This window comes from Pogona vitticeps, chromosome 3 (genome assembly GCF_051106095.1).
Source record: "Pogona vitticeps strain Pit_001003342236 chromosome 3, PviZW2.1, whole genome shotgun sequence".
NCBI lineage: Eukaryota > Metazoa > Chordata > Lepidosauria > Squamata > Agamidae > Pogona > Pogona vitticeps.
Window position 1 is genome coordinate 248,572,547 of NC_135785.1, and position 22,160 is coordinate 248,594,706.

At 38.8% G+C, this 22,160-nt stretch overlaps 1 protein-coding gene and 1 non-coding gene across 4 annotated transcripts; one reads left to right on the forward strand and one right to left on the reverse strand.

Annotated features, from left to right (window-relative positions):
* Nucleotides 1-152: 152 nt before the first annotated feature.
* Nucleotides 153-21,879, reverse strand: CFAP300 (cilia and flagella associated protein 300). 3 transcript variants are annotated; one of them, XM_072993633.2, is made up of 8 exons: nucleotides 21,529-21,879; nucleotides 18,670-18,751; nucleotides 14,739-14,811; nucleotides 13,841-14,007; nucleotides 7,936-8,108; nucleotides 6,865-6,946; nucleotides 6,095-6,161; nucleotides 153-567 (listed from the first exon to the last, which is right to left on the reverse strand). In XM_072993633.2, the coding sequence occupies exons 1-7, from the start codon at nucleotides 21,639-21,641 to the stop codon at nucleotides 6,144-6,146; spliced, it is 708 nt and encodes a 235-aa protein (XP_072849734.2). In that variant the 5' UTR covers nucleotides 21,642-21,879; the 3' UTR covers nucleotides 153-567; nucleotides 6,095-6,143. The 3 variants fall into 3 exon arrangements, with proteins under 3 accessions (XP_072849734.2, XP_020651668.3, XP_072849735.2); XM_020796009.3 differs by lacking the exon at nucleotides 6,865-6,946; XM_072993634.2 differs by lacking the exon at nucleotides 6,865-6,946 and having other exon boundaries at nucleotides 21,668-21,785.
* Nucleotides 10,346-10,512, forward strand: LOC140706124 (U1 spliceosomal RNA). The gene has a single exon (XR_012085852.2). It is a non-coding gene; the product is annotated as a U1 spliceosomal RNA (small nuclear RNA).
* Nucleotides 21,880-22,160: the final 281 nt, after the last annotated feature.

The following is a 22,160-nucleotide window of genomic DNA, read 5'->3' on the forward strand; positions in this document are numbered from 1 at the left end:
ATACCCTTTAAATTATCTTCATCATCTCAGAAAATAATTTTTCTGACACCAGGACTAAATCATGATTTCAGAAATATTACAACTCTTAATATTTAGAAAAATAGAAAACGTAGAAAAATATTTAACACTTAAACATGTAGACAGACAATAGGTTTCTCTTTCAAATAATAATTTATTATAATTTTCCATTAACATACAACAGAAAATATTACAGTGGCAGGACATATTAGTCAATTGAGCAATGGCAAAGTCAAGAAGTATATTCTACAAGCAGTGGTATGGATGTTGAATGTTGAATGTTAATACAAGAACCATTATAAGTGTGAAAACAGTAATGAACCACATGTAGGTAATATAGATCTCTCGCTTAATATACAATCCTGCCAGTCTTGTACAGAGTTCCTATGTTAATGAAATATAACTGAGAAACCAAGATCAGTTACAGAAGAAAGCCCCACCAAAAGAGTGGTACAAAACATAGACATGGCGTTTCAAAGGATTCACAATCAAATAAGCAAAATTCTGTTCATGGCTATTAGATGAAGGATAACAAAGGCCATTAGCATCCTAAAAAAAGAAAATGTTTTGTTGTAGTATATTGTAGTAATAGACAATACTCAGTTGTCAAACCATTATGCTACTTATTTTAGATGGGGTTAACACACTTTGCGGTTTTCAGACATAACACAGAATTATACTGATAAACCGTTCCCCTATGCCATCTCCTCCTCCAGCACAACTGGGAGGAGAAAATTGGTCAAATCTGCTATTCTTTTCAAATATCTGTTGTTGGTCATGTCCAAACTGAGATAAACTGTGGTGAGCATAAACTACAGTTTATTCATAGACTCAGAGGCTTGAAGTGGATGTTAGAGGTCATCTACCTCAACCTCTGCCTGGTACACTATAGAATCATAGACATATGGGTCAGTTTCCACCCAAACATCTCAAAGCCCATTTCCTAAGACTATCTGCTTCACTATCACAGAGCTCTTGTAATTAGGAAGTTTCTACTAATTTTTAACTAAAACTTGCTTCCCTGAAATTTCCACCCATTGGTTCTACTTCTACCTCTAAAGCAAGACAGAATACTCTTGTTCTGTATTCATCTCGATACTTAAATTCGTTTTTAATTATTTCCTTAGCTAATGTTTTTAATTATTTCCTTAACTAGCCTGGGAGTTAAATTCCTCTTTATATGATTTGCTCTATTTGCAGGGTGAACACAATTCCCCTTATAACAGATTAAAGCAAATCAGGAATTCTGCCCTCTGTTCACCTGTTAGCACTTCATTGTCTACTCTATGCAAAACTACCCTTTCTTGCTCTTAAAACAGCTCAAATAGTCCCTTTTGTTGTTTTTAGCATGCCTCACAAGCTTCATCTCATACTTGGTGTTAGTCTTCCTGACATGATCCTTAGAGGTTCAAGATACAGTATTCCACTTTGTCCTTTCTTAAGACCTGTACAGATTGGCAGTTTTGGTAAGGGCTGAATTGGACTGCAGAGGGTCCGTTGAGGTTGGGGGGTGGTGATGTGCCATTTGGCACACTTATCCCCTCTGAACAGCATATTGACCTTCGTGCCAATTAAATGCTTACCCTGATCATCTGTGGAAGGTCAGAGGAAGTGAAACTATTTTTTAAAATATGTGCTAGATTGTCGCTAATGTCATTAATCACTTTGATTAAATTTTAAAAAATCTTTCCCTGTCTATGTACCGCTGATTGAGAAACTGCCCCCAGCTGCAGTTTAGACAAGCAAAGAAAAAATAGTTTTTAATTTAGTTGAATTTAGTTGAAGTCTAGTAGATTTAAAAAATCTAGTAGACTAAAAAAAAAACCCAACTAATTTCACTTCTACTGACCCTCTGTAGACAATCAGGGAAAATGTTCAGTTTCGTAAGCCATTTCCAGATACTGGAAATTGATGCGGGAAGGAGCAGCAAGGGTCTAGTTTAGTCAATTCAAAGCAACCATACTCACTGGGAATAGACAAAACTGGAGCTCTTTAGCCTACACCAAAATAGTAGAAATAAATGAACTAGTTGAGGCAAATTGACCTGCTCCAGCTATGTCCGTGTGTAGATGCTGGAAAAAAGAGTGAACCAGCTCAACCCATCAGTGCACCAAATAACAACAAAAATGCCCATGTGGACAGGCTTGAAGTTACATGCAGCTGGTTTAATCTTTTGTACATTTCCTTCGTAAATCCCAGCTAAGAGAGTTCCTGCTTTAGTCAAATTGTCTTCCCTTGTCTTTCCTTACTAGATATTTGTCTTTGCTGTCAGTATTTAATTTCTCAGACTTTCCCATTCCTCTTAGAATTTTTAACCACTGCATCCTATCCAGCTTTTCTGTGAACTTTTTGAAACTGCCATTTCTTAACTTCAGGATACTTGAAAATAATATTTTCACATTCCTTGCTATCAAAACTTTCAAGGTGTCATCATTTTCTGAGGTTCCACTTTCACTTCATCCACTAGTTCTTCCTTGTTGTTTAAGAATAAGTTTAAAAGAACAGATCATCCTGCTGCTTCCTGTTCTTTCTCAGAGATAAATTTGTCAGCAAGGCAAGAATTTACTTGGCATTCCATTCTTAGTAGAGGAAGTCTTCCAGGAAATGGCAGAATGGCTGAAATACTCCATTACTACTAGACTCTTCATTATAAGTTTAGTAATCTATTTCATGGAAGTATCATCTATGTCTTCCAGTTGGCTGCACAATCTGTAATACACTGCCACAACACTATTCTTTTGTTTGTTTCTTTTTCTATTCTAATCCAGATGCTTTCAACAGAACTCTCAAATGCATGCATTTTTGTTTAGATGTCTACATTTATAATATATAGTACAACTCCCTACATTCTTTCTTTTGGATTTATTTAATTTTGTATTTATTTATTTATTTATTGAATTTGTATCCCGCACCATCAGGCAACCAGGCCACTCTGGACGGCTAACAACAGTATAAACAACAATATTAAAACACGATAAACATAAATAAAATAATACAAGCCAAATTGGATAATTCTATTCTATAAATTCTATACTTTATAGAAAGTATACCGTTCTGTTCCAGTGTTCCAGTCATGAGTTTCATCCCATCAGGTGTGATACTTGTCAGATCATATTTATTTTCCTATATCAAAATTTCAAGTTTTTCCTGTTTGTTTTCCTTAGTCCACACATTAATATAGTATATAGACCTGGAAGGCCATGGGTGTTGCATTTCACTCTTATATTTACCTGCAAATTAGCAGGTACCATCTCTACTGCCTGACTCCCTAAAATGGCTCAGCAACTAGCTTTTAGCTACTGTCTGTCTTCCTCACCCACAGGATTTAGTTTAAAAGCATGGTTTAGCTTTAAATACTCCTGGCAAACATGTTTTACTAGTCTTTATAAAATACACCACATCTCCTGTCAAAAGTATGGTAGATTCCAGTAGTTAATTATCCTGTCATGTTTCATATGACATTAATCATGGTTTATCATAGTGAAACATAACAAACCAGTTTGGACATAATCACAAAAGTCATTTAGTTGAAACTAAGAGCAGATACAGAGGAAAAGAAGGGAGAGGGGAGCCGAAGGTTTAATCTTACATCCAAGCCATGCCTGTATTGTTTCATGTTTATTATCTGTAAAATATATTGGCTTATTCCCAAATAAAATAGGAAAATAAAGTTGGGAAATGTTCTAGATTCAAGTTTATTAACATTTAAAACTAGAAATTTAAGTGGTGAGAGGCATAACAAGCCCTGTACTAGTATGCAGAAATTCTTATGCACACGGAAGCACCTTAAACATCAGGCAAGAAGGGACTGCCTTGTCTAATTTTATATTACAGTATGTGCAATGCCTCAGCCTAAGTAGAGCACATGGAAATGGTGGAACGTGTGGGATGGTCATGCTTGAGTGAAGCACCCTGTCACCACCTGAGAGTCACAAAGTTGTGATTCAGGCTTCCATATCTGTGTAGTGCAATTTGCAAGTCAAGTATTAGTCAGCAAATACCACTGAGTTCTCCCTTCTACTTAGGTGTAATCACCATTAAAGGAGCTTTACTGTGGTTTAGTTTTGATATGGAATGCTGACAATTTTATTTTTATATGAATTTCTTCTGGATCAAAATATAACATACGAACCAGAGCCTGAAGAAATGTGTACCTATGGGAATAAATGGGAAAATCCGGGATTTGTTTTTCTAAAAAAGTAACTTTCAAAAGTCTGGATAAGAACATAAGAAGAACTGATATGTATTACCACAAAGACAATGAATTACAATGGAAACACTGACACTGTGATGAAAATTAACAGTTGCTGTTTTTATTAAAAACAATTATACCACTTACCCGGCTGTGTCTTGTGCACACTTATTTGAATGTAACTCCAATGAGACTTAACTCCATTATAATACATATGGGACTGCAGTCTTAATATTTAAAATTTACCATATTTTTAGATTGTTATCAAAGATACCATGTCCAGTGGTATGAAATAGTAAGTCGGGGTAATACATTTCTCTGTATGTTTGCTGCAAACCTTAATGAGACCTGTTCCTTAGTATGTATGTGTATGATGGCAATTTTAACTGACAAATTTACATATATTCATACATAGTTTTCTTATTTTTCAATACTGGAGCTTTATAGTTAATAGCAATATATAGTGGATAGCAATCAGAAATGGAAAAGGCTTGATTTTGGACTATTATTACCAGAATCCCATATCCCAGTCTATGGGATTCTGGGAGTTGTAGTCCAGTCCCTTCCCAACATTTCCCAAATCTGGAAGCAAGAATTGCAGACAGCCTCCTGAGCAAGTTAGCTAAGGAAGCATAGAAACCATGTAGGCTGCCAAAGAAGGAAAGCTGGAACAGAACTCTTTGTCCCTGCCTTGCAAGTCAGAAGCAGGTTAGTAACTATTGGTTTTTGTTATTTATTTATTTATTTACTTTTTGCAGCTGTGTAACTTTTATAGATCTATTGTGGAAAAGAAGATAATTTTCAAGACCTAAGCAGGGCTGTTAATGCCAGGACTTTCTGGAAGTAATTAATTCATAGGGAAGCAACTCGACAACATGTAACAGCAACAAGCCTTGTGGCCTTATTTACCATTTCAACATGGCTTACATGACTAAGAACTTTAAATGCCAGAAACCCTGAGCTATGTTTAGTCCAGGCTTTCTATTGTGCATTGTTTATGCAAATACTCAGAAAAATGGGCTCAAGCCTTTTTCTATGTAACTGTATATAAATTACCCTTTGCCCACCTAACTACAGCAGGAGCATGCTACACTGTGCTACATTATGATGATTATTAACATGATATACTGTAATCATATAAGAAACTGAATTTATTTAAGGTTTTATTCTCCTTAAACTTTTTAATGTTGAGGTGTATTTTTAAAACACTGGCTGAAATCCTGTTGCTCTATAATACAAAACAGTGCAAAATTCAGTTTTTCTTAACCTGCAATTAAGAAGTAATCGCTAGGATTCTTGGGCTTGATGGTGTGGACTGGCTTGCTACCATCCCCAAAAATCTGAAAAAACACTTGAAAATTGCAGCAGAGACTAATTAATTGTTGGCTAGGAATGACTGAATTTTTTTGCTTTTTGTGTAACAAAGCAGCAGGTTTTCAGTCATTCATTAATATTATTGCTGTTTTCATTCTAATCAAGTGAAACAGCTGAATTTATCAAAATAAATGCAAGCTTTCAAGTTTCATAAAGATCTTTTAACATCTAATTGTGGTCAAAAGAATAAACAGACAGATAGTCCTTGCAATGTTGATCCTAACTATGGGCTATACTAGCAAACCTGTATCTCTTTCAAATTCATGATGTAATTTTCCCAGATTATTTGGGATGCAATTACAGTACTACATATTTACAAGTCTCTTCCTTCCTAAACATCTCAGTAGGTAAGTATTCTGTGTAAATGAAATTATTTTGTTTTATCAGTCTTGTTAGCTTCTCTGGACCTTTCAGGGGGAGAGTATAAAGTCTTTCATTTTATTTCAAAATTATATCTGTCAATACTTCTGGGCTGCATGCTTAGGACTCCTACTCTAATGTGATACTTACATATGCACAGACTTTAAAAACAGTCGATATTATATTTATCTCCTTAGTTTCAGGATCCTTTTGAACACTGAAATTCATTAAAAAAAACAAGTGTTAATGAAAATGGACTAGCAAAAACACACATTTTACAATTTAAGGTAGCTATCCAAGAACTGAAAGGAACATCACTAAGAAGACTAGCAACTATAAAGATATTAGAAGGCAAGTACAGATGAAATCTCCAGGAACAAAGGAACACTAGAAGGGCTATTCCACATGAAGCATTTCTTCAAAAAGTATTGCACTGATTTTACTGATATTTCCCCCCCTTCATCTGCAAAAACAAATAAAACAAGTAAAACATGGCTCAGTTTGTTCAGTGTTGCTTTTTATGTACTGTGCTCTTAAAATTCTCTTAAACTTTTTTTAAAGTTTTGTAGAGTTCACGCAGCAAGAGTTTAGCACTAATGACCAATAAACAAACACAGTGAAAAAATCTAGCAGAGAAGTTCATTTATAAAAGGTTTCCTCAAAATATTTTAAAGAGTTGTTTTTAAAGATCTCTAATTTCAGAAGGGGATTAGTGGTATAATTCAATACTGAATGGTACAGCCAGGAATGTTTAATTTTAGCACAAATTGATCACTAGACCAAATAAGTATTCAGCACAGAATATTATTTTCAAAGTGCTACCTCTAGAGCTGCCATTCTCAATCTTTATTTGGCCATGGCCATAAACACAATATGAAAGAAACCGGCCAAATCAAGATTGTATAAGTCACATAACAAACCTTATAAGGTGGTGTGTGGAGTATTGTTTCCAGTGTGTGGCCCTCTTCAAATGTGGTATGGCCTCTTTTGAGAATGGTGGTTCTAGAGTATTTAAAGGCAGCTGATTTCTAAATTGAATTAGCAGTGGACATCCAACAGTCAGAAGCTGTTAATTTTAGTGCCAATCCACCCCTGAAACAAATCTAGCAGAGTAGAGAAGCACCTTTTCAAGTTTTTTGAAACATTTTTGGTCAATTTCTTAACAAAATGCAGATTTCCATAAAGAGAACAGAAGCAAAGGTTTACAGATATGTTTGGACAGATATCCTGATCAGTGTTAAGGTAATTTGGTATCAAATCACATAAGGGGAGAGGAACAAATGCTCTATTCAATTTATCTATTTAATTTCCTATAGACAAAGCTGTTCCTTACATAAATGATGGGATTAGGAGAGTCTAGGTATTTAGGATAGTACTGTGAGAGTGCTTCATGTCCAACCCTACTTAGTTTTGTTTAGATAATAAGGTGAAGCTACAACATGTCTAGGATATCTTCATCACATCAACAGAGAAGCTATTAATCATTTCATTATTTCCAGTATAACCAGTTGGACAGAAAATGACAGCTGAGCTACTGTACTAGCTGTGGCCTTTCCTGGACATGGATGGCTTGGGCATAGTTACCCATGCTCTCCTAACATTCTTCCCAGAGTACTAAAATGCATTATATACAGGGCTGCTCTTGAATTCAGTTCAGAAGCTACAGTTAGTATCTAATAAAACACATAACTTATTAAATAGTATGAAGTCTGTAGATTATCACCAGTCTTGGATAAAGTACACTCATGGTCATGTAAAAGTCAAGGACCCGGTATTGTCCAAAGCTGTATAGAACTTTAAAGATTCATAACTTCCTCCTTATATATGAACCTGTCTGGTAATTAACATACATCTTGTGGGGTTCCCTTGCTTTAAGAAGTAAAGCTTGCTGTAACCCACACTAAGGCCTTTTCTGCTGTGGTATCTTGCCTTTGGAATGCTCTCACCAGACTTAAATGAGTGCATAATATTTGTATAATGAACAAATGTACCTCACTAGATCTTTATACAAAGCTTTTGTTGTTTCTAAGTAAGGACCCAGGTCATCTTCATATTGACAGAGAGCTCCACCAAGGCAAAGATGCTTAAAAACACAGAAGATAAACTCTTCACGGTCTGTATGGCTGTATAAGTCGTAATGGTCCGAATCTTCCAAAAGAAGTACCTTTTATGAGAAAAGGAGGGAAAATAATGTTATATTGGAAATGTTTCCAAAGGAATTAAATATCTGTTAAGTCTAAACACAGATTAACTTCTATTATTTCTGTTTATATAGGCTGAAATCATGTTGCTTAGCATTGTAAGACAATTAGAGTAGGCGACTGAATCAGTGAGGATTCAAATGAGCTACTTCGTTTGCAGAAACAAAAGGATTTGATACATCAATGGTATCGGCAATAAAAATGAGAGACTAAGTCTCGGGATGTAGAAAACTGTAAATAGTCTTTATTCTGGTTTTTAAATGCTGAGTTCAGGACCATCAGAGTGCTGGTTTTAACCTCTAAAGCCCTTAACGGTTTGGGACCTTGTTACCTGACAGAGCGTCTCTCCCTAAGATTGTCCACCCAGGTCAGCCAGATGTTGTGTTTGCAGGTGTTCCCCCCCACAAGACAGGCTCAGAAAACTACTACCAGGAACTGGGCCTTCTTGATGGTAGCCACAACACTATGGAATGTGTTGCCCACAGATACACGCCAGGCCCCCTCCCTCTTGTCCTTCCAAAAACAGGTTAAAACTACCGTATTTGCCAGCGTACAAGATGACTTTTGGCCCTGAAAAACATGCCTCCAAGTGGGGGGAGTTGTCTTATACGCCGGGTGCACTTCCAGTAAACCCTCCCTCTCTCCCAGCGAAGTCACTTACCTGGTAGTAAGACCGAGTAGACCAAGCTCCTCCTTGGTAGTCTGGGAACAGCCTGACTCTAGCGCCGAACAGCTGACTGTCGGGAACCAGCAGAGAGGCGGCAGCCATTTTGAGATGCAACCACATGGCTGCTGCCTCTCAAAATGGCTGCCGCCTCTCCAAAATGGCTGCCGCCTCTCCAAAATGGCTGCTGCCTCTCTGCTGGTTCCCGACAGTCAGTTGTTCGGCGCTGATGCTGTCCTTCTTCCAGCAAACCCTCGCTCTCTCCCAGAGAAAGGAACCAAAAGCGGCAAAACGAACTCTCCCCATGATGCAGCCAAAGCAGAATCACGCATGCGGAAGAGGGGGTAGTCTTATATGGCAAGTATATAACAAACTCTACATTTTGAGTGGAAATGTTGGGAGGTCGTCTTATACGCCCAGTCGCCTTATACGCCGGCAAACACGGTATACTGTTCAAAGAGGCCTTTGGAAACATCCGTGTAACATCTTCATGGCCCATATAGTGAGTTGATCTTGATGGCCCATATAGTGAGTTGATCTTGATTTCGATTTGCTGTCCAAGTTTCCGTCTTTTGTGGGGAATACCTTGGGTTTTTAACATTTATTGGTTTTCTATTTATGCCTTTGTGGGTGGTATTGGGTTGTGGTAATTTAATTGTTGTTAGCTGCCCAGAGTAGTGCCCCGACACTAGATGGGTGGGATATAAATAGAATGAATGAATGAATGAATGAATGAATGAATGAATGAATGAATAAGAATTAAAAACAGAAATAAATTACTTATAAAAAACAGGCTCAGGACAACTATAACTATAGCTAATACTCATTTTGTATTCATACAGACATTATTATATCAATGAATATGCATTCAGTTTTTCATAGGAATTCTCCACAGCATATTCTCTATATTTCTAGAAGTACAGTGGTGCCTCGCAAGACGATTTTAATTCTTTCCATGGAAATCGCTGTCTTGCGAAAACATCATCTTGTGAAACCCAGTTCCCCATTGGAATGCATTAAAATCTATTTAATGCGTTTCAATTGGGGAAAAAAATCACTGTCTTGCGAAAATTTTCCATAGAAGACATTGTCTTGCAAAACACAGTTCCCCATACCATCTTGGCGAAAGCAATCCCCTCACCTGCACTGCCTTTGGAAATTCAATGGGTCTCAGATAGCCTTCTCCCTCTTGCTCTCTCCAGCAACAAAGAAAGAGTTTCTTTGTTGCTGGAGAGAAAAAGGGGGTAAAAGGAGTCAAACCCCCTTCTGTCCCCTGACCCCCTGGCTGCACCTCCCACTCAGTACAGGGCTGCACAGCGCCAGTCCTGCCAGGACTGTGCACTAGAGGATTGTGGAAGGAACACTTAGCCCCTGATGGGGGTCCCGCAGGGCATCCCAAAACACTGAGGAGCTCTCTTGGCCTCTGGCAGGACTGGGGCTGTGCAGCCCTGTACTGAGTGGGAGGTGCAGCCAGGGGGTCACTATGACTTGGGGGCGTTAGGGGACAGAATGGGGTAGGAAATTCAAGGTCCATTCTAACTTATACCTTGCAGGGGAAATACCATGTCATAAAAATGGTTTTCCCAGGGGGAGGCTCATCCATTGCACTTTGGGTGTGCTGTTGATCCCTGTGATTTCCCTAAATGGAGGTGGGAGGTGTATAATTTATATTAATGAGGGGATTACATTTCTGATTTCCCTGTTTTTTTACAATGTCTTTATCCTTTGGTTTTTGGCTATTTTCACCACTCTCTATCATTTAAATTTGCAACCATAGCCCCATTGGCAATGCTTTGCAAGATGGTTCCTTCCCCCCAATTGGAACAAATTAATTACATAAGACCTACTTTTTAATCCCAAAAAAAGTGGGGGAGAAAGTATATGCTGGTGTTTTTCCAGGAGGCAGACCCTGAAAAGCCAGCAACATACATTTTCATCTCAGCAACATATATTTTTTCGGATAAAAAAGTAGATCTTATGTAATTAATGTGTTCCAATGGGGGGATGGACAGTCTTGTGAAACAGGGTTTGAAAAAAAACCTGTCTTGCGAGGCAAGGACCTAATCACCGTCTAATACATCGTCTTGCGAGGCACCACTGTACTAGTCTGCCAATATGAATCTAAAACATCTTGCATGATACATACCAAGATTTTAAAATTGAAACTAATGTATTTGGTCTGTACCAGCTCCAAAATCTACATGGTTACAGGAACAGCAGTATGCACTTATTAGCAACAAGCAGCTGAGTCAAGGGCAATTTGATGTCAGATCTCTCTGTAAGGCTATGGGGGCACTGCTACATTAAGCAACAGGATTTCAGTAGTAAAGGGACATATACTGAAACACATTCACAACACATCTGGTAAATAATATGGATATGGTTAGATGCAGCCATTTGATTGTAACAAAAGAAAGATGCAAGACAAGTACTGTATATACTCGAGTATAAACCTAGTTTTTCAGCACAACCTTTTGCTGAAAAAGCATCCCCTGGCTTATACTCGAGTCAGTGTCAAAATTACATGTTCTCCCCTCCAGTGCGGGTGTTCTCCAGACTACCCCGCTCATCTACGGGTGCCTGCAGCTTCTGTGGGTGGTCCGATGATCCGGGTTAAGTACACTGCATTTCTGCTTCCAGGACACTTCCATCCTCCTTCTTCAGCAATACTATGTACCCACCTTCCTCCTCCCACCTCCATCCTCCATCTCCCTCCATCTTGTTACGCACCAATCGTTTCGTTTAGTCGTTTAGTCGTGTCCGACTCTTCGTGACCCCATGGACCAGAGCACGCCAGGCCCTCCTATCTTCTACTGCCTCCCGGAGTTGTGTCAAATTCATGTTGGTTGCTTCGCAGACACTGTCCAGCCATCTCATCCTCGGTCGTCCCCTTCTCCTCTTGCCATCACACTTTCCCAACATCAGGGCCTTTTCCAGGGAGTCTTTTCTTCTCATTAGATGGCCAAAGTACTGGAGCCTCAGCTTCAGGATCTGTCCTTCCAGTGAGCACTCAGGGTTGATTTCCTTTAGAATTGATAGGTTTGTTCTCCTTGCAGTCCAGGGGATTCTCAAGAGTCTCCTCCAGCACCAGAATTCAAAGGCATCAATTCGTCTGCGGTCTGCTTTCTTTATGGTCCAGCTCTCACTTCCATACATCACGACAGGAAAAACCATAGCTTTGACTATTCGGACTTTTGTTGGCAAGGTGATGTCTCTGCTTTTTAACATGCTGTCAAGATTTGTCATCGCTTTCCTCCCAAGAAGCAGGCGTCTTTTAATTTCGTGGCTGCTGTCTCCATCTGCAGTGATCATGGAGCCCAGGAAAATAAAATCTGTCACTGCCTCCATATCTTCCCCTTCTATTTCCCAGGAGGTGATGGGACCAGTGGCCATGATTTTAGTTTTTTTGATGTTGAGTTTCAGACCGTTTTTTGCACTCTCTTCTTTCACCCTCATTACAAGGTTCTTTAATTCCTCCTCACTTTCTGCCATCAGAGTGGTGTCATCTGCATATCGGAGGTTGTTGATATTTCTTCCGGCAATCTTAATTCCGGCTTGGGATTCCTCCAGTCCAGCCTTCCGCATGATGTATTCTGCATATAAGTTGAATAAGCTGGGAGACAATATACAGCCTTGTCGTACTCCTTTCCCAATTTTGAACCAATCAGTTGTTCCATATCCAGTTCTAACTGTTGCTTCCTGTCCCACATATAGGTTTCTCAGTAGATAGATAAGGTGGTCAGGCACGCCCATTTCTTTAAGAACTTGCCATAGTTTGTTGTGGTCCACACAGTCAAAGGCTTTTGCATAGTCAATGAAGCAGAAGTAGATGTTTTTCTGGAACTGTTACGCACCAATAGAGCAGTAGATAAGCGCAGCATCCTGTATGAGTCCTCCCTTCGCAGGAAGTGAAGTGTGTCTCACAGCTCAGAAGGGCAGTATCTTCGAAAACATTTATCCTACTGATGCCTCAATTGATATCTTATTGATATCTATTTTTATTTTTGAAATTTACCAGTAGCTGCTGCATTTTCCACCCTTGGCTTATACTCGAGTCAATAAGTTTTCCCAGTTTTTTGTGGTAAAATTGGGTGCCTTGGCTTATATTCGGGTTGGCTTATATTCGAGTATATACTGTACATTAGTGTGGCCATATTTGGAGCTGGGGGGGTAGAGCTGATGAATATCTCAGTTTCCTTTTTAAAAAGGTATAGGTATAAAACTTCTTGCTTCAAACATTTCCCCCCCCAAGCAATAATCATTGGCATCAGTATAATATTCTGCTACAAACTAAAACACTTCAGTTTAAGAAGCAACAGGTTAAAACTTTGTATAATCAATATATGATGTATCCTAAGATTTATCTTATCCTAAATAACATAAAAAGAGATAAGATAAAGTAAATCTTAATTCCATTAATATGAACAGAGGTTTTTCCCATGACTCCAATTGCAAACATTTAAAATGATTTAATTTTTATTTTATTGTTCATTATTTCTGTAATTGCTTCAAGGCTCATTTGTATACCTACGACACCATCCTTATTTAACTTAGTGCCCTCTAGATGTATTTTTCTTATGCCTCTTATAATCCCTCATCTGTATGGCTGATGAATATAGGAGCTTCCCCCCCCCAGCACATTTGGAACATACCTGACTGAGGAAACCTCTACTACAGTATTTCAATGGCAGACAAGAAAGATAAAGAAAAGCAACTCTGTAAAGGGTACCAGAAAGATAGGATATGCATTTAATATATAATTACATTTATTTGTGATGTTTTTGTGCAGAAAGAATGTTACATCTGCAATTTTGCAGATGGAAAAAACATTATTTGTAGAGCAACCTCCTCCTAATGACCTATAACTGAACTGTATTTTGGTTCATTTCCCTTTTCTCTGCAGTTGGGAATAACTACATGTGCTTAGAGAAAAGCAGTGGAAAATATAAATAGATGACAGAAATTACTAGGAAAATTGAGTATGAACACTGGCAAGAGATTAAAAAACCCAAATCCACACCCCATACTGACCTTTCTTAATTCATCTCCAATGAGAATGTCATTATGGTATTCATCAAAACACTTTACAATATTTCCATTTTCTCGAACAACTCCTTCAGAGTATAATCGATCAAAAAATGACATAGAAACTTGAGTACACAGAACACTCTTGGCTTCAACTTTTCTCACATTAGTATCTTGAAAATGAAGAAAAAATCAAAATGAAAGAAGTGCATGGTACTTTTCACTTAGGACTCTGCAGAATTGTATTTTCACTAGCTGAATGAAGTGAGATAATACTGAACATTTCTGTTCATAGAATTTAATGATTATAGAAATAACAAGCATTAATTGCTTGTAAACATTTTACACAGCTCTGTAAATCTAAATATCTAGACCAGTGCTCCCCAACCTTTTTGACACCGCGGGTGGACAGGGTCCATGCGTGTGGGGTGGGGCACTCCCAGTACTTGCGCGCATGTGCAAAAGGGTGGTGCTTGCTTGTGCGTACTTGCGCGAATGTGCAAAGGGGTAGGGGCACTCGTGCGGCACACACGCATGCACAAAGGAGCAGGGGTGCTTGTGCGCTGCACACACACACTTGCGCACATGTGCGAAGGGGGCGGAGGCGCTCATGTGGTGCGCACATATGCATGTGTGTGAAGGGGCTGTGCGGGGGGAGTGCGTGTGGGGGTGTGGAAGATCTGTGTTAGGGACCCCTGATCTAGAACCTTTAGAACCCTTAGGTATACCCTTAGAATTTGTTAAGGATAATATTTTGGGCTCTGTAATTTACTCTGCCATTAAGAACAAAATACCATTTATTTCAGTTGTGCCACAGATACATACTAATAGTAGCTGCAGGAGAAAAGAATTACCCTGCTGAAATAAGACTCAAAAAAGCTTACCCTAAATATCCCTTATTTACCTAATGTGGTCCACTCTCCAGAAGCTGACAATAATTTCAAATTGCTGTTAACCTCTGGGTGATTGAAAAATGCCTAGAAGCACAGAAACAATTTGTTAGTAAAACAAATTATGTTAATAGAATTTTATACAGAATTTCCATGGATGGGCAATATAATGGGTTGGCAATGTAAAAATCCAATAAACAAAGCTGTGAGGTGGAATTGTGCTTCCCCTCAAAAGATATTTGTCATTAATAATGTCAGTTTAAAGAGCATATTTATTTTGACTATCTACTTAAGAAGGTTTAAAACAAATTATATTTAACTTTTGAAAATTCAGAAAGCAAAAGCAAAAAAAAAAAAAATGAACCAGAAATAAAAACTGTTTTAGCTTTCAAAAGCTTTCCTAAATAATTAGCTCATCCTAAAAGTAGGAGAAATTTTTGCAGACTTTCTGTGGAGGTAATTCCACAATAAAATTATCACTATTAGAAGTATGTTCCAATGATTTTATCTTTTGGGTCAATGGAACTTGGAGCAGACCATCACCACTTGATCACACAAGCTGGCAAAGGAGTGGTTCATTTTGGCACCTTACTGTTCCACAACAGGTGTGGGCAGCTTTTGTAAGTCTAGGAGTTAATTTTACCTCATGGATAGCGGCAGTGGTCTAAAAACACAGCCACAACCAGTGTGGAAAAACCTTTATTTTTTTCTGGTTACCATGATTTGTCAACAAATTTGAGTGGCAGTTCCTTGGAGCCACAGACAGTCTGCCCTCTTGCCCACTCCTGTTCTACAGGGTCTCTGTGTTTCTGGATTCTAGGATTCAGGGTAGTTCCTGTTTCCCAGATAAATGATTCCAGAAGACAGCAGACAATTTGGCTGAAATCTTGCTGAATGCAATACTAACTCGGTATTTTGTTCAGATTTGTGAAAATATGATTTGTACTGATTTCCTCATTTTAAAAAGTAACCATTAAAAAACCTTCTTTATATTAACTCAGCATCAAACTGGGTGAGCCATCTATGTGTCTGTCCTGTTCACAAATAAAACAACTTCTATCCTATCCTACTTATTTTGTAGGCTCCACAACTTTAAGACTTTCGGTCAGCCTTTCATTTCAAGAGTTAGTAGAGAGAAAATGGCTTTTTAAAACTTGATGTTGATCAAATGTGCTGAGACACAACATGCACCATCTTCATCCAGTACTGTACAGGCAATGGCCAAACTGTACTGGCTTAGGACTCTTTAACAGGTCTGTATGGCACCAGATTGGATAAGTCTGCTGAAACAAAGTTGCTTATTGTAAGGGGTGGTGATAGGTGCTTTTATGTGTGTAAACGGCCCAGAATAGTAACACACCAATAGATGGACATTATAAAAATCCAGTAAAGAAAGAAAGTTGTGAGGTGGAAAAAGAGTCAGGATTCATACTTTTCACTTCCACATGCTGCTTTTTACATAAAGACTACACATTTATCATTGCACATATATGGAAAAAAACTTCATGACTTTCCATCATGACCCTTAGTGGAAGATGAACCTGTTTAACTGGATCCTTGAGAGTGTTCTAGAACAAGAATTGTGAATATCTAGCCTTCCAAACTTCCAAAGAATAGCAAGGAGAAACAAAAGGGCCTTCTTAAACGAACAATGCAAAGAAATAGAGGAAAATAATCGAAAGGGAAAAACCAGAGATATGTTCAAGAAAATTGGAGATATTAAAGGAACATTTTGTGCAAAGATGGACATGATAAGGGACAAAAATGGGAGGGACCTTAGAAAAGCAGAAAAGATCAAGAAGAGGTGGCAAGAATACAGAGAATTGTATATCAGAAAGATTTGGATGTCCTGGAAAACCCAGGTAGTGTGGTTGCTGACCTTGAGCCAGACATCCTGGAGAGTGAAGTCAAGTGGGCCTTAGAAAGCATGACTAACAACAAGACCAGTGGAGGTGATGGAATACCAGTGGAACTATTTAAAATCTTAAAAGATGATGCTGTTAAGGTACTACACTTAGTATGCCAGCAAGTTTGGAAAACTCGACAGTGGCCAGAGGATTGGAAAATATCAGTCTACATCCCAATCCCAAAGAAGGACAGTGCCAAAGAATGCTCCAGCTACCATACAATTGCACTCATTTCCCATGTTAGCGAGGTTATGCTCAAAATCCTCCAAGGCAGGCTTCAGCAGTATGTGGGTTGAGAACTCCCAGAAGTACAAGCAGGATTTCGAAGGGGCAGAGGAACTACAGACCAACTTGCTAATATGCGCTGGATAATGGAGAAAGCCAGAGAGTTCCAGAAAAACATCTACTTCTGCTTCATTGACTATGCAAAAGCCTTTGACTGTGTGGACCACAGCAAACTATGGCAAGTCCTTAAAGAAATTGGAGTGCCTGACCACCTTATCCATCTCCTGAGAAACCTATACGTGGGACAGGAAGCAACAGAACTGGATACGAAAACACTGATTGGTTCAAAATTGGGAAAGGAGTATGACAAGGCTGTATATTGTCCCCCTGCTTATTTAACTTATATGCAGAATACATCATGCGAAAGGCCAGACTGGAGGAATCCCAATCTGGAATTAAGATTTCCGGAAGAAATATCAACAACCTCAGATATGCAGATGATACCATTCTGATGGCAGAAAGTGAGGAGGAATTAAAGAACCTTGTAATGAGAGTGAAAGAGGAGAGTGCAGAAAACGGTCTGAAGCTGAACATAAAAAAAAAAAACCAAGATCATGGCCACTGGTGCCATCACCTCTTGGCAAATAGGAGGGGAAGATATGGAAGCAGTGACAGATTTTACTTTCTTGGGCTCCATGATCACTGTAGATGGTGACAGCAGCCACAAAATTAAAAGACAACTGCTTCTTGGGAGGAAAGCAATGACAAACCTCGACAGCATCTTAAAAAGCAGAGACATCACCTTGCCGACAAAAGTACACATAGTCAAAGCTATGGTTTTTCCAGTAGCGATGTATGGAAGTGAGAGCTGGACCATAAAGAAAGCTGACCGCCGAAGAATTGTTGTTTTGAAATGTGGTGCTGGAGGAGGCTCTTGAGAGTCCCCTGGACTGCAAGGAGAACAAACCTATCAATTCTAAAGGAAATCAACCCTGAGTGCTCACTGGAAGGACAGATCCTGAAACTGAGGCTCCAATACTTTGGCCATCTCATGAGAAGAGAAGACTCCCTGGAAAAGACCGTGATGTTAGGAAAGTGTGAAGGCAAGAGGAGAAGGGGATGACAGAGGACGAGATGGATGGACAGTGTAATCGAAGCTACCAACACAAATCTGACCCAACTCCATGAGGCAATGGAAGACAGGAGGGCCTGGCGTGCTCTGATCCATGATGTCACAAAGAGTCGGACACGACTAAACAACAACAAGCCTTCCAGATGTTAGACTATAAATCCTATCAGTTCTAACTAGCACAGCCAATGTAGACGGATGATAGCACTGACAGCCCAACATCTGGAAAACTATGTGTACTTATTACCTGATCCTATACCCATTGTTTTCAGTAGACCTGATTCAGTGCAGCATGTCTAAGTGTGGCTAAGGTTTCAATTTTTAATAGTGGAACTTATATCAGAGCAGACATATAAAATGATCACCCTCTAAATTTATTAACTTGCTCCCAGGTATGTATACAAAGGACTTCAGCTGAACCATATTATCAATCTATATGTAAATCACTTATTGTCAACACATGTTATTTAATTTGAAACATGATTCACACAGAGATAAATAACACTTTTATACAGAAACTAGGTTGCATGTAAAATTATACATTGTTTTTCAGTCTTCTGCTTCTAGCCTTTAATTTATGTTTAAACAATATTTTTGTTTCATTAATACTAATAACACAATTTAGAAATATTAATTTGGGACTGAAACATGCCGTGAAGTAGTTATGGAATTGTGGATAATTACCATAAGAAAATCATCCCGTTGATAGCCTTTAAAGTTCTGATCAAAGCTGAATGCTTGTACTGTGATTCTCCCATCCATAGACCTATAGAATACAGAAAGAAGTCAATGTCAGGACATAAAGTCCAATAAGGTGTGTACTGTAACACCTGAAGGTCCTGGCGGGAAAGTGGTCAGATATAAAACAAAAAAGAAGTAGAAAACTAATGTTGCAAGAAACATTCTCTTTAACTCTTACTCCATAAGTGGCAACTTTTGCACTGAACAGATTGAGGGATTTCCAGTTTTGATGTTTTCTATCTAATTGGCATTTTTGCCTATTTCCAGGCCTGGTGTAGATTTTGATAAAGGATGTGGTCCCCAAGCCCAAAAAAGTTACCCAGCCTATCCTAATATATCCAGGTTTTGATTATTTGTGTTTAATTGTAGGAGGAGTTTTTACTCACTGTCTTCCAAGAGATACAGTGTACTTTGAAGTCTCATTCTGCAATGTAGGTTTACCAGGCTAAAATGTTATAATACATTAACATTTTTGGAGCTGTTCATACTTAATATTTTTCTAATGATGACAAAGGAAGTAAATAATTATTATTGTACTCTGCAACCAAAGGAGAACCCACACATACATACTATACTCTTCACTTGCGGCACAAACCTATCCAAATCCCAGTGTATACAAGGGACTCTTTTCTCATGAGAATGTTCAGCATTGCAAACTCAGTTTTAATTAATTTGCACATTTACCATTCTGCAAATTTTTCTCATTTACATTGGTTTTAAGAGGGGTATGATGAGGCACATGTGGTTGCTTTGCACTGAAAGCCCTGGGAAGAAATAAATAACCAGGTGTAGATGGGATACTGACAGAATATTCCAAGCCACAGATATTGTATGTTTCAAAATCCTAACAATAATAAGCCAACAAATACTGAAAACAAAATAATGGCCCTCGTATTGGGAACATTCAATATACATTCAATCCCCAAGAAAAAGATGCGAAGAAGTAACTATAGGACTATTGCTCTCATTTCCCATGAAAGCAAAGTGATGTTCAAGGTATTGCTCAAAGTGTTGCATTTTTACCTTATATGGAGTGAGAAATGCCTGATGTTCAAGATGGATTCTGAAAACGAAGGAACACTTGAGATTTTATTGCAAATATCTATTGACTACTAGAATGCAAGAAAGAATTTAAGAAGATCAGTGTATGCTTTATAGACTATAGCAAAGGTTTTGACTGGGTGGATCATGAGAAACTATACATTGTTCTGAAAGAAATGTGTGTGCCTCTGGCCTTGATTGTCTTAATTCATAACCTGTACTGTGGACAGGAAGCTACCATTAGGACAAAATATAGATAGCATGGTTTCCTATAGGCAAAGATGTTAGACAAGAGTGCATTTTATCCCCTTACTAGTTCAGTCTGTATACAGAAAAGTCACACTAGACTCAGATGGAGGACTGAAAATTTGTGGAAGAAACATCAATGATTTAAGATATGAAGGTGACAACATCTTAATGTTAGAAAGAGGCAATGACTTTAAATGACTTCTGATGAAAGTAAAAGAAGACTGCCAGAGCAGGACTGCTGTTGAACGCTAAGAAGACAAAAAATCATGACTGCAGAATAACTTACACAATGTCAATGCTGATAATGGAGAAATTGAAATAGCTAAAGATATTTTATACCTCAGTTCCATCACCAATCCAGATGGAGACAGCAGCCAAGAAATCAGAGGACTGTGACTTGGAAGAGAAGCAATGCAGGAATTAGGAAAAAAAATGTAAGGATGTGTCACGGGAGACCAATTCCAAGATCACCCACATTCTTGTAGTATTTCCAATCAGTACATACAGATGTGAAAGCTGGACAGTAAAGTAAACTGACAAGAAAAAATTGATACATTTGAAATATGGTGCTGGAGGAGAACTTTGTAGATACCCTGGACTGTCAGAAAGATGAAGAAATGGGTCCCAGAGCAAATTAAGCTTGAATTCTCTCTGAAGGCAAAAATTATGCAGCTATGGCTTTCATACTTTGGCACAACATGAGAAGACTAGATTTGCTGGATATGACAATAATGCTAGGAATGGTGGAAGACAGCAGGAAAAGAGGAAGATCAAATGGATTGCCTCCCTAAATTCCAGAGGCTTGAGTTTAGAAGAACTGAGCAGGGCTGTTGAAGACAGGTCATTTTGGAAATCTCTCATTCGTAGGGTCACCCTGAGTCTGAGGCAGTTTGAAGGCACGTAACAGCAAAAACACAAACATTGTGAATAGAGTTATGCAGATGTTTTTAGACTACAGCTCCCGGAGTTCCCCAGGAAGCTATGGCAGACATCTCTGTGTAAATAATTACTTTCCAACAAAAAGGACAGACTTTTTACTTATAACAGGTGTATAAGGCCTTCCACGTCCACCTGTTGAAATTCTCTCCTACACAATGACTGAAGTTGCAAGTATCCCATACTCTTTCACATATGGCCATTTATACTACAGTATTCAAGAAGCACACACATTGATTTAATCTGCGTACTCTTCGCATAATAAGCATATGCATTCTACAGACAAACCATTTTCAGCATCTGAACGTGTTTTTAAGAATGCCATTTATATTCCAAACGCGTAATCACAATATTTATGAGGAAGTTCTTTGACCTGAAATCTCTCCGCTAGGGACGCAGCCCAGCCTCCCAAATGTTTCTAAACCTTTTCCCCCTGTACAATATACGAGCAGTTAAAGCCCGCTCTCCAAAGATTTGTTTCCATCTTCCTCAATAGGTCTCCCTACTTCTCTCCCCGCCCTCCGACTGAGAAAACATCCTAGAAACCGCCGAAGGGAACGACCGCCTCTTCCCCACCATTTGAGGAGTCGTTCTCGGATATCTCTGTTCTCCAGGGCAGGGAAGCTTTTCTGAGGGAGATGATGGAAAATGTAGCGCGGTTCCATGCTTTGGTCTCCGGAGGCAGACATGGCCGCTTCTTCAGGAGAAGACGCACCTTTGGTTGCCGTGGAAACGCACTCCCGCTTGCGGTTTGCAACTATTTGGTGTTCCTCGTTTTCGCTCCCCCTGGAAACAACTAACCCGTTTCTTATGGTTCCGTTTTCTCGGTGTGTCCCCCCCCCCCGCTACACGTAACGAATCAAAGACCACAACATAGAGTAGAAGAAAGTGTAGTACAGTAACTGTGAGCTTTCACCTGGGACTAGATCCCATTCGTAATAACGGGATTTTTTTTATCTGAGACTAAGTATATGCATGAATGCCGTTGGTTGGTTGATTTAGACGCTGATCTTTAGGAAATGTTCACACCTCATCTCCCTTTAGGAACAGGAAAATGCCCACAACATTTAGGAACAGTGAAATAAAATACATGTAGCAAAGGTGGCATAGATGCAAGGACAGTATAAAACCAAATCAGCATGTGCAGAGTGAAAGCTAATAATAAAGGGCTGCTACTCTGTGCTATCAGTGTAAACATATTCATCTAT

What these genes read in the sequence shown, in the direction of transcription:
- CFAP300 (XM_020796009.3), bottom strand. Translation starts at nt 21,641, where the DNA reads ATGTCTGCCTCCGGAGACCAAAGCATGGAACCGCGCTACATTTTCCAT. An exon ending in AACGGGATGATTTTCTTATG is followed by an intron (nt 14,812 to 18,669) that starts GTAATTATCCAC and finishes CTGTGCTTCTAG; the next exon opens with GCATTTTTCAATCACCCAGA. An exon ending in TTGTATAAAGATCTAGTGAG is followed by an intron (nt 6,162 to 7,935) that starts GTACATTTGTTC and finishes AATGAATTTCAG; the next exon opens with TGTTCAAAAGGATCCTGAAA.